This window comes from Hyposmocoma kahamanoa, unplaced genomic scaffold, assembly GCF_003589595.1.
Source record: "Hyposmocoma kahamanoa isolate Upper Pololo Valley unplaced genomic scaffold, ASM358959v1 138, whole genome shotgun sequence".
NCBI classification, from domain to species: domain Eukaryota; kingdom Metazoa; phylum Arthropoda; class Insecta; order Lepidoptera; family Cosmopterigidae; genus Hyposmocoma; species Hyposmocoma kahamanoa.
The window spans coordinates 1,465,086-1,478,151 of NW_020653492.1; the positions used below are offsets into that span (position 1 = coordinate 1,465,086).

The following is a 13,066-nucleotide window of genomic DNA, read 5'->3' on the forward strand; positions in this document are numbered from 1 at the left end:
AGAAAAGAACAGCCCCATGGAAGATCTGACACGATTGGCGGAATACGCTTAGAAACACAAAGCAGAACTTCTGGTAGGATGTGATGTCAACGCTCACCACACCGCTTGGGGGAGCTCGGACATCAATAAGAGAGGTGAGTTACTATATGACTTTATCCTATCAAATTGCCTGTATCTTAATAATGAAGGATGTACACCAACTTTTGTTACTAGGTCAAGACAAGAAATTCTGGATGTTACTTTCTCTACGACTAGACTAGCCGGACTTATAACCGGCTGGCATGTTAGTGATGAGTCGTCAATGTCGCATCATAAACATATAAGATTTGATCTGGGAGCAGGAGATGTCTGCCATCCCACTACATTTAGGAATTCAAGGGACGCGGTCTGGGACGTCTATAGAGGCAGTCTAGGACCGTATCTACGAGGTTGTCTTAAATCGATAAAAACTATTGAGAGTCTAGACTTTGCCTGTACTGTTGAGGTCACTACCAGGGGCATCGTCAGCGATTTTGACGAAAGCTGCTCACCGAAAAGTCGGACCTCCAATAGGAAGGTTCCGAGGTGGAATGCCAAACTGAGAAAGCTAAGAGAGAAAACTCGAAGACTCTTCAATAGGGCCAAGCTGACAAAGGAATGGGAGACTTACAGGAAGGCCCTAACCAATTATAATAAGAAGATAAGGAAGGCTAGCGAGCATCTTGGAGGCGGTTTTGTGAGGAGATCACTAGTGCTCAAGGTACACGTCTACAATGAGTGCTTGCCAAAGCCAACTCCCATCAACCAGGACTGTTAAAAAAGCCTGATAAGACCTACTCGACTTCTGCGACAGAAACCCTTGAGCTTCTAATGTCAACCCACTTTCCGGGGGCCTTGTGCGACTCGCTTACTAACCCAGTAATTACTGTACATACACCTCGCAATGAGGACTGGAACAGAGCCGCCAACATTATAAGACCTCGACAAGTGGCTTGGGCCATTACCTCGTTTAAATCGTACAAATCCCCCGGTGAGGACAGTATTACTCCCATCTTCCTGCAGCAGGGTATAAGTGTACTCTTACCATACCTGGTCAAAATATTTAGAGCCGGTCTTGCTTGGGGACACATATCGATACAATGGACAACCTGCATTTATACCAAAGGTAGGCAAAAAGGACTACTCTCTAGCAAAGTCCCATCTGCCTGACCTCATTCTTGCTTAAAGCAATGGAGAAGGTACTTGACAATCACATTAGGGCTCCGTCCTTAATATATAGACCTATCCATCACACTCAACACGCCGATCAAAGTGGAAAATCCACAGAGACAGCTCTGCTCCACCTTGTGGACAGGGCTGAAAGAGCGTTTGAGGACAAACAAATAGCACTACGTGCCTTTCTACACATAAGGGGGCTTTTGACAATACACCCACTCGTACTCTGGTGTTTACCAGAGTACAAGGTGAACTAACCTGCAAAGATGTAGACACTACGAGATGGGTGCAAAACATACTTTTAAGCCGCAGAGCAAGTATCTCGTTACACGGGGACCGGCTTGTGGCCTCCGCAGTAAGGGGTTGCCCGCAAGGTGGAGTCATTTCTCCTCTCCTTTGGACTCTTGCTGTGGATCAGCTCCTGTACAGGTTGGCTGAACTGAACATTGACGCCCAGGGATATGCGGATGACCTAGTGATCACAGTTCGAGGGCACTGCCAAAGTACTATATCATCACTTATGCAAGGAGCTCTTGACACCATTTCCGCGTGGTGTCAAGATAATGAACTATCTATTAATGTAGAAAAGACAACTATTGTTCCCTTCACTGGGAAGCGGAAACTGGATAAGCTAGTGGAACCGATCCTTGGTGGCAGGGCTGTGAGTTTTTCCGCAGAAGTTAAATACTTAGGGGTAACTCTAGATCAAACCCTAAGGTGAAACTGTCATATAGCTAACACGGTCAACAACGCCAACATGGCCTTAGATATCTATAGTCGTACGGCAGGACAGCGTTGGGGTCTAAAACCAAAGATGACTCTCTGGTTATACAAGGTAATTGTGAGACACATAGTAACATATACCTCCGTTGTTTGGAGTGGCAAAGTCAGTCAAACAACCACTATTGCCACATTGGGCGGTCTACAGCGTGTCGCTTGCCTGCTAGCAACGGGACTAGCACTACACCTGGAGCAGCCCTAAATGCATTGCTGAAGCTGACTCCCCTGCAAGTATTCATACAGAAAGAGGCCGGTAGCAGCATGTATAGGCTCTCCACCAGGTTAAGGACTAAATGGCTCTCCCAGACATTGAGATAGGCCCAGGATGAATTCTGGAACATCCTGTTCTGGGAATGATCTCTGATGTCATGCTTCCCAAGCAAAACTTCAAGGAACTCTACCAGGTAGAATTTCCAACCAGGGAAGACTGGGAAACTAACAGTCTCACCTGGAAGGACGGTAGCCTTCTTTGGTATACCGATGGGTCCAAGATGAAACCCAACGTAGGCTGTGGTATACACGGCGTGAGACCCAGACTCAGCTACAAGCCGAACATGGGACGAAACTCCTCTATCTTAAAGGCCGAAATATACGATATAATTGCTTGTGTGGATCTTAACCTGAATAGAGGCTACGTTAACAATTATATTTATATAAACTCAGATAGTCAAGCAATTTTGAGGTTTGTAGGAAACTGCGTAACTATACTGAATACTCTCGGGAAAAGGAATAATGTAATCCTGCGTTGGGTTCCTGGTCACTCTGACATCGAGGGTAATGAAGCAGCGGATGAACTGGCAAAGGCTGGTGCTAGGGAGGCCTTCATTGGTCCTGAGCCATTTATAGGGATAGCACACAGCCTGACAAAGCTCACTTTGGTGAACGAGAGCGCACACGTCTCCTGTGATGTGTAGCTGCAGTCTAAGGGTCTTGAGCATTCAAAAGCCCTGATAGCTGCCTTCAGTGCTAAACACTGTAGAGAAGCTATGTCACTGGACAGGAATGGCATTAGAATGCTGACTAGAACCTTAACAGGGCATTGTGGCTTGAACAAACACATGCCAAATATTGGACAGAGAGAAAACAGAGAATGTAGATTCTGCCCCGAGGCGGATGAAACTCCTGTGCATCTCCTCACCCAGTGCTGCCCTCTAATGGGCGTAAGAAGTTCCATACTGGGTAGGCACAGGCCACACCCAGAGGACATAAAAACTGTCGGAGCCAGGATAATAATGCTGTTGGTCTTGGCTCCGAGTTGTAATTAGTGGTGATCACAATAGATCATTTAATGGTCGCAGTGATGATGGGCCTCATAGGCCCTAAATGAAGCCATCCTAATAATAATAATACCTAATTTAAAACATTTATACTCTTGCTTTTCGCTGTCGACATTGCAAGCGCCTATTTTAACTTAAAAGTCTACGCGCTTAAATATTTTTCTAAACGATTATGTAAGCTTCAAACTAAAGAGCGTTTATGTGTAAAGCGTTTAAAAAAGCACGTTCGTTGTAAAAAAGCACAACGTTTAAACGTTTAAAAAAATAAGCCGTTTTTCCATCTCTAATTGTATGCTTAACTTACTTAATCAGCTTACCGATAATTTACGTGAAATATGGTATGACGGTTAAAAATAAATATTCATTAGTAGGAGGGAGTTCGTCAATTGATAGTTAGATTTCTTGTAAATATATTTCTTCACGATTTCTTACCAAAACTAAATAATAACCAATTATTACTATAGCTTTCCTTTGTAAACTTCTTTACCTTTCTTTACTATTCCGTTAAAAAATGGAATATAAAAAACATGGCCGCTCCCGCGAAAATTTGACATTTGACATTTCGACGCGTTGTCAGCTGATTCCACTGGTTTCCGTCATGAAATATTGAAAAAAATCCATATTTTGTATTAAAACTGTACTTTTTATTGACCATTTAGTGTTAGTGAAAGTGTCTTTAGCGACTAACATGAATATATCGGATAATGAAGCAGTGAGTATAATTATACGCTTCAAAGCTTTTGTCTCGACAATGTGACTTTGTAATCACATTGAAACTGACTCATAAACAATTATTACACGTTTTAAAGTATGTTATACGTCTTCTACTAGAAGTGTGCACCTTTGAAGTCATATCGAATTAATAATATCGCTGTTAATTACTAGAGGTACAACAAATTTTATTTTTGCCTCCAGGATGATACTTCCAGTGTAGAAAGCACCTCAAATACAGATAATACGTCCCGTAGCGAGACTCCAACGAATTCCCGTGTGAAGAAACGTAGACGCGGCAAAAAGAAGACTACTAAACAAGTCAAACCTCCATATAAGTTCAAGTAAGTGTTTTTTACCAGTGGCTAAATCAAGTAACTGCCTGTATCTATAGTACTAAGTAAGTAAATCATACAAAATATCAATGGAAGTTGTATTAATTGGTGGGTCATAGATTACTAATGCGTAGTTGTTTTTTGGGGAGGTCTAGGTGCCCAGTGACCACAAAAAAGCTCCTCAGCCTAGTAGATAAAATTTACTATCTTTAATTGGAAGAGCTAAATGTAGATAATGTCAGTTTATTTACAATAAAACATATTTAGTATACTATTCCCTTTGTTCAAGGTTATATTTACATTATAGACATTGTTTTTTTTTTTATAATGTACTAAGTAATGGGCCGAACAAGTCGTGCCCCTGGTGGTAAGTGTCACGCCTGTCCATGACAGTTGTAGTGCCACTCAAAGCTTTAAATCACAAAGATCTGAGGGGCACTCCCACTGCGCCTGACACCCTGATAAGTTGAAAAGGCCTATGTGCCTGTAATTTCACCAGTACTCTCACCCTTCAAAACCGGAACACAGTAATGCTCACATTACTACTTGGTGGCGGAAATAGGAAAGGTGGCAGTACTTCCCTGAATTAACTCTTTAACAAGGAGCTTTACTAGCACAAAAGCCAGTAATAAATTTTTAGTAATAAAAATCTTACACAACACTTACTTTGTATTACAGCTGTAGTGCAAAAGAGGATCATGGCCAACCTTTATTTGGTTGCCAATTCAACCACCACCTTGCGGAAGGCGAACCACAAGTATTTGCCGTGGTGGGAAGCAACCGAGTTTCCATTTATGAATGTCCAGAGTCCGGAGGCTTCAAGTTTCTACAGTGCTATGCGGATCCTGATGTATGGTTTTTTTGTATTTTTATTAAATTATTACTTTTTCAAAACTACAAGGTATCAAACATGGTTGTCACAAGTAAAATCTTTGTAACCATAACTTTCAATTGTGTTTAATTACAGTGTTAAATGCACCTTAATTTCTTTAAGCTTGGTTTTCGTCAAATATGCAGATATTGCGCACTCAAATTTAAGCAAAAATATTGTTCACGTAAATTTTATGTTGACTGTACCAAAAATCAGAAAAGGAAGTTAATTACATTTAATAATTTATTATTGAAACAGGTTGATGAAACATTCTACACTTGTGCATGGTCTTATGAAGAAGAAACCGGTCTTCCGTTGCTCGCTGTGGCAGGATCACGAGGCATCATTCGGATCTTTCACCCTGCTTCACAGACTTGTATCAAACATTACATAGGCCACGGCCATGCTATCAACGAAGTTAAGTTTCACCCGCGGGATCCTAACCTTCTTCTGTCAGCTAGCAAAGATCATGCTCTACGGCTGTGGAACATTATGACTGATGTTTGTATTGCTATTTTTGGTGGAGTGGAAGGTCACAGAGATGAAGTTTTAAGTGCTGATTTTGATCTCAAAGGAGAACGTATCATGTCTTGTGGAATGGATCATTCTTTAAAACTATGGAGACTGGATAAGCCATCTATGAACGAGGCCATAAAGCAAAGTTATAATTTTAACCCACATCGGGCTCTAAGACCTTTTAATTCTTTGAAAGAGCATTTCCCTGACTTCTCTACGAGGGATATACACAGAAATTATGTGGATTGTGTTCGGTGGATGGGAGATCTCATTTTGTCCAAGGTAACTTACTGTAAAGTTTTTGTGGTTGTTTCTTCAACAATTTTATGTTGAAGAATTATTGGATGGTCAAAGAAAACATGCAACCTGTAGTATGATTATTTACCACTCCACAGTCTGCTATAAATCGTGGGAGAGGGACTGCAATATTGCGCTCTTTCTCCCACTTGCTTAGTATTGAGCTTACGCGACGCGTATGTAAAGGTGGTTTTCCATCGGCGAAGCGAGACGAGGATTGAAATATGTATGACAAAACTTCTATCCCCTCCTAGCCCATTTTCGATGGAAATCCAAGACAGGATTTGACGAGGATATACGAGGCGAGAATTAAAATATTTTTTGATGTAATATTGAACCGTATTGCTGACTTCATAGAGCAATGTACTCTGCAACGGAAACACGATTTCTCGCGCGAGTTCGCGATAGCTATTAATATCAATCGCGAGATTGTGGGTATGTACGATTTGAGATTTAATAAAACGATGGTTTTATCTGATTCTTCTTCCGTCAGCATATTTAATAATAATAATAATTTACGGGCTATGCTCTTAAGCCGTGTATTTATCGCTAGATGAACAGAATAGTACTGAATCTTCTCTAGTTTCTTTACTAACCGCAATCACAGCGCGAGCTCGCGCAAACTTTTAGTGGTGGTTGCTATTTACCACCTTTAAGATGGTTTTCCACCGGCGAGACGAGAATTGAAACCTCGCCGCCTATTTCCACCAAAAATTGCCATTAATAGCTCGCGCTGCGATCTGATTTTCCTACAAGAATCAGATGAAACCATCTTTTTTTTTTAAACGCAAATAGTACGTACTCCACAATTTCACGATTAGTATTAATAGCCATCGCGAGATCGCGCGAGCCCCCGCGAGAAATCGTGTTTCCGTTGCAGAGTATACCGTAGGCAGCAATATGGTTCAATGTTACATCAACAAATATTTCAATTCTCGCCTCGCCCATCCTCGTCAATCCAAGACCATTTCCATCGAAGATGGGCTAAGACAGAATTGAAATTTTGTCATAAAAATTTCGTCTCGCCTCGCCAGTGGAAAACCACCTTAAACCTGTACCAAACAAAACAAAGTCAGAAGAGTCACTAAGGGCGCACGGTCGGTGCTAAGGTCAATGAGTAATTATTATCTACTATTGTTTAAATAATTATCGCACCTTTTTTATTCTTATACCATTGTTATCAACATTGAGTTAACATTTAGGAGGTACTAAAGATCCAGTCCGTCCAGTTTTAACGTTTTAATATTGTAAATTTGTATGTTTAATTTCCATTGAATTTAACAAATAAATTATATTTTATTTCCATTCCAACTTACACTATTACAAAAAATTAAATGTCATCTAAATCGATAGCTTTTATCAACTGCAGTAATGCACCGTCCTGCGCGTAAGTGGGAGAAAGAGCGCAATATCGCTGTCCCGCTCCGATAATTAAAAAAAATTATCACGGAGCCTGGAGCAACAAAATAATGATACTATTGATGTCGAACCCTAAGGCTGTGCTATGAGATTGACTGCATGTTTGCAGCCGAGACCTCGACTGTATGTAGTTGATAACAACTTCACGCAATAATTGCATGCAGTAGAAACCGACTTCGTGAAACAGAGATCGACTGCATGCAGTTAATGCGTGAAGTCGTTATCAACTTCATGCAGCCGGATAACGACTTAACGCATTAACTGCATGCAGTCGAAACCGACTTCATGCATCCGAGATCAACTACATGCAATTAATGTGTGAAGTCGTTATCAACGTCATGCAGTCGAAGTCTCGGCTAATTAAAGTTGATTACGTCTTCACGCATTAACTGCAAATATGCATTCAATCTAGGAAATGAAACTATTTTTCCGTATTAAAATCGCGTATATTTGTTTTTTACCACCTCTATCAACCGTGACCATGACGTTGGTTTGTTTGAAAAAACAAATATACGCGCTTTAAATTCGGAAAAATTATTTCTTTTCTATGCGTAACAATCGCGAAAACCTAAGAACCCCATATGCAGCCAATCTATTAGCAGCCTAACCGCGCAGTGTGGTGGGCTAAGGACTAAAAGTTGCTCTTCAAGAAGAATGTGTCCAGCTGTGAGTCGTACATGAATCTGTATTGGGGTAGTCTAAATTCGGCAATTGACGACTTCCCTGTAATTATTATTCAGAACTATCAAAAAATCAATATTTTTCTAATTTTTTTTGTTGTAGTCGTGCGAGAATGCGATAATCTGCTGGAAGCCAGGCCGACTCGAAGACACGGAGTTACGACCAGGCGATAACTCGGTCACCATAGTGCACAGATTCGACTACAAAGAGTGCGAGATTTGGTTCATTCGTTTCGCCGTCGACTATAGCCAGAGGGTAAAAATAGAGTTTATAAAATCAGTATAGCATTACAGTTCCAGTGTGATTATTTGGGTGACTTATTAAGGGCCTGTGCAAATTTATATTTAAAAGATCACCACTAATTACAACTCGGAGCGAAAGTCAACAGACTTAAAAGAATTTCTAAGTTCAGATTATTTACCTCCTCTGGGTGGGGCATATGTTTACCGAGAAGTGCGTTTTCTATATCCATTACAAGGCAATAATGGTTAAAGTGGTGCAGAGGAGTCTCATCTGTTCTCACTTAACTTGAGTTTGGACATATTGAATAAAGTCCTACAATTTAAACCTGAGAGGAGAGACTTTGCCTCCCTGTCGGTTCTATCGCCTGTCCAATGGCCAACGTTCTGAAGAACTGTTTGACATGATGGCAACAGAAACATTCTATCATCGCACCGCTCGCCACCGGCAGGGAGTCCATCTTCACACTTTAGAACCGAATCGATTTCGTATTGTACGGTTTCAGACGAGCTTCCTTCCAAGTACAATTAGGCTGTGGAATGAACTCCTTGTCTGGGTTTTCTGGCAGGAATACAGCATGGAGTCCTTCAAAAGGGGTTTGAGAAGGGTACTAAAGGGTTTGCAACTCCCCCTGATGTTGCAGGCGTTCGTTCCCAGTAATTATAATTATAATAGGCGACGATGATCGCTTTCCATCAGGCGGGCCGTATACTTGTTTGCTGCCTACTTCTCTCTGAACCTGTATCAAAATCTTGTAAATTACTTTAGTTCCAAATGCAGGTAGTGAAAAATAACATTTTTACTCGCAATTTCGTTCTTATTGTTTATTTGCTTAAAATGTTTAGTTTTTAAAAATAATACTATGTGCCAAACTATCAAATTGCTGGTTCTCAAACTAGTAAATACCCCATGCTAAAAGTACCAGGCCAACAAAATTCACTCCAAGACACTACCCAAGCCTGAATCAATTTGGAAAAGTTAGTCTCCCAAATTTCTTCTTACTGGTACTCAAAACTCGAAATCTTCAATGGAAATGTATATTTTTAGTATCGCACACTGAAAGTTACAATAGAACCTCTTACAAAATGTGTTCATCACTTCCGTGCCTTCAGACGCTTCTTTTTGTTACTGTTTATTTTCTATACATTCCAAAATATTGGTTGTCTCTTGTTTACTTTTAAATGGCTAGAGTATTTATATACGTAAGTACCTATACACAACTACAATAATATTTTTTGAGACAATAATTTGTAGCAAATACTTAATAGGAAGTAATAATTTGTCGCCTATGTAATCAAATTTCAATAAATAAAACGCATATGTTAGTAGCAGTAGAGCTCCTTGTGAAAGAGTTCGTCCAGGATAGTACTGCCACTTTACCTATTTCTGCCGCCAAGCAGTATGTCAGCTTTACTGTATTCCGGTTTTGAAGAATATGGGTGCTGGTGAAATTACAGGCATTATGGTACTTGTCAACTTATATCTCAGGGTAGTGGGCGCAGTGGCAATGCCCCTCAGATCTTTGCAATTTAAAGCTCTGAGTGGCACTCTAACTGTAATGCGCACGACTTGTTCGTCCCGTCACTTGAGGTTATAAAAAAGAAATTAAATGTAATCAGTCCCGAGAATTCCCGGCATTGGTAGAAGGGAATGTCCACATTATATTATAATATAAATTAACTGCCTCAATTACGATCATTGGTTATTAATGACTATTTAGAGCAAAGGTTCCCAAACCTTTTGGATCACCGCCCACTTAGGCAAGATGAAGATGAGAAAAAATTTCAATGTCCACCAACACAAAAAAATAATATAAAACACGTATTTTTTATATTAACTTGACACAAAAAATCACAAGAAAAAATAAATGTAGTTTATATAGATAGTGCAAGTTTTTTTCAAATGCGGTAGTACCCCCAGGACAGCATCAACGCCCCTCAACTGCCTCCGAGGCCGCTACCGTCCCACTAGGACTCTTCAGCGCCCACTAGGATAGGGACCACTTTGGGAAACTATGATTTAGAGGTTTCACGAAGAACTTGTATCTACACTTTATGTAACGTCAAACTTCGAAATACGACCTATTCTATAATCTTTAAATCGTCCATATATGTTCGTAGGTAATAGCTCTGGGCAACCAGTGTGGTAAGACAATGGTGTGGGAGCTGGGCAGCGTTGCGGGCGGCAGCCGGGTCTCCCAGCTCATGCACCCCCGCTGCCAGGCCGCCGTTAGACAGGTAAGGAACACACCATATATCTCGCGTTGAAATCAATACCATAGCATAATAAAAACAGGAATCCAAACTCCCACCTGTTAGGCACGTTAATGCCTCCACGCATGGCATACAATGTTTTTGAAAACACTTGCGAACAAGTAAAATAACTTTTTTAAATTTATGCTTGCCATTGTATCTATAAGGAAATATCTCACAAAAATGTTAAATGAAATAGCCGACTGTATTTACATTAGTTTTAATAAATAAATACAAAAAATTCACCGCTGGAGGTTGCGACAAAAATTTGTCCTCGATCTTTGCGGCCGGCAAGATAATAAAACCCGTTTTTATATGTCTAACACGCACAACAAATTTAATACAATAAATTGCTTAAACAGAGAAACACAGAAATTAAAATTAAAGGTGAGAATAAAAAAAACCAATGACTAAGGGATAATGATCAACAGCTTGTATGTTCTGCAGTTACTCAAATAGGTCGTATTTGGTAAGAATTGACTCAAAAGCAAAGCACAGATTTTGCAGCCACCGCTTTCGATGGAATGTGAAAAACCGTTACTGGCCTCCGGACCTTATGAGAAAAATACCACCTAGTTTTTGTGCACGTTATATAACTACTTACGAGCAAGTGTGATGAAAAAGTTATTTTTTCAAACATGCTCGGAAAATATTACTCTCAAAAAATATCCCATAAAATTTGTAATTTATGGTGCGTGCAACACTGCCTAGGCCGACAAAATAAGTATGAAAATCCATTACTGTCCGCTACTCTAAACTTAATAATATATCTACTAACAAAGGGCTATGTAAACAGACTAAAAAACTGTCATACAGCCAACTGCTCATTAGCTTGAGTGTCCGTAATTGTGACAATTAAAAATATTGTCTATGGTATTACTTATTCCGTGTCGAATTAAGGTGCATTCATACATATACCTGCACCACATACTTAAAAAAAGGAGATGAAATAAACTAAAATAATTTGAAGTTCTGTTTTATTTGAATTTTGTTTGTATTTTTTATATTTCCTCGCATTATTTGAGGAATAACACTATATATACCTCGGCGAGAACGGGGGTTGCCTGACTCATATAATACAAGTTGTTCGGGGTAGTGGTGATTGTTGATGTTGATGTTGATAAACACAGTTTAAATGTATAAAGTTTATTGTTAAAAATAGTAAAAATGTTATGTTAAATGTTATGAATGCACCCGATTTGTATGACTTGTGGAAATGCACTAGTAAAGGCGACCGGCGCATGCCGCCAAACGCTTACGTTAAAGGTGTTCGATTACATCGAACACAAGTATAACTCATACTTGTCCAACAATCCTTTACTTCCCGGCCTCTCTTTGGAGTAATACTAGTACATACCTCGATTCAAAATTTAATATTCTATCTTGTGACATAAATAATTCATTCTCATCAAAATTGTAAGTTACTCCCATTACTATTGTAAGAGGCTAAAGTAGTGATGTCTTCTGGCGATGGCGGTTTCTGGCCGGCGACGACAAACTTTCTTAACGAATTTTTGGTTTTTATTAGTAGAGAAGTACTGCCACCTTACCTGTTTCTCCCGCACCAAGGAGTAATGCGACCATTTTTAGGTTTTGAAGGGTAAGTGTCCACCTTATGTCTCAGGGTGACAGGCGGAGTGGCAGTGCCTCTCAGATCTTTGCGATTTAAAACTCTGCGCGGACTCTGTTATGGACAGGCGTGTAGCTTGACATCAGACTCACGACTTGTTCGTCCCGTCACTTGATATTATTATATTAAAAAAAAGAGTTTCTGTCAATCAAAGCATATCTCTTTGCAGGTGACCCTTTCCAGAAACGGCAAAGTTTTATTAACATGCTGCGATGATGGTACGATTTGGAGATGGGACAGAGCTGTTAGCAATAATAATAACTAGCTAACATTAAGGTGACTACAGGAAGAGGACTGGCAGGTCTGATCTGAGGTCTCAGTACTTCATAATTAAATTCAAATTAATTAATGAAGTTTTCTGTATTGCACATAAAACTTTTTCTGACTGGCTCAAGCCGATTTCGCGTTAATAAGCATGGTGACACCCTTAGTAAAGGGACGATATTATACAGCGTGTTTTAATTACTGGGAATGTATCCGAAATCATAGGAGATACAGGGAAATTGCCTTAGGAACTCTTTTTTTGTGAAAACAAATTTGACATTTTTAAAATTATTACGTACTTGAACTTTCAGATCTTTGCGATTTAAAGCTTTGAGTGGCACTGCCACTGTTATGGACAGGCGTGTCGCTTACCAATAGGCGCACGACTTGTTCGTCCCATCGCTTTGTATCATAAAAAAACTGATTAATTTAGTATGTTCATATTGTATGCAAAGACATTTTATTAAATTTGACCAACCTCTGTCCCGACTTTTTCTTTCGATACAATGAAAAATTGTCCCTGCAAGAAACTAAGTTAATCAGCATTAAAAAAAAATTACAATATTATTTATATTATGGACAACTCACGCTTGACCAAA

At 39.8% G+C, this 13,066-nt stretch overlaps 1 protein-coding gene across 1 annotated transcript; it reads left to right on the forward strand.

The window, feature by feature from the left end:
- Window positions 1–3,830: 3,830 nt before the first annotated feature.
- On the forward strand, window positions 3,831–12,717 carry LOC113240438 (polycomb protein EED). Its single transcript, XM_026477739.1, has 7 exons — window positions 3,831–3,963; window positions 4,167–4,306; window positions 4,976–5,147; window positions 5,427–5,966; window positions 8,184–8,336; window positions 10,442–10,558; window positions 12,373–12,717. The coding sequence occupies exons 1-7, from the start codon at window positions 3,940–3,942 to the stop codon at window positions 12,466–12,468; spliced, it is 1,242 nt and encodes a 413-aa protein (XP_026333524.1). The 5' UTR covers window positions 3,831–3,939; the 3' UTR covers window positions 12,469–12,717.
- Window positions 12,718–13,066: the final 349 nt, after the last annotated feature.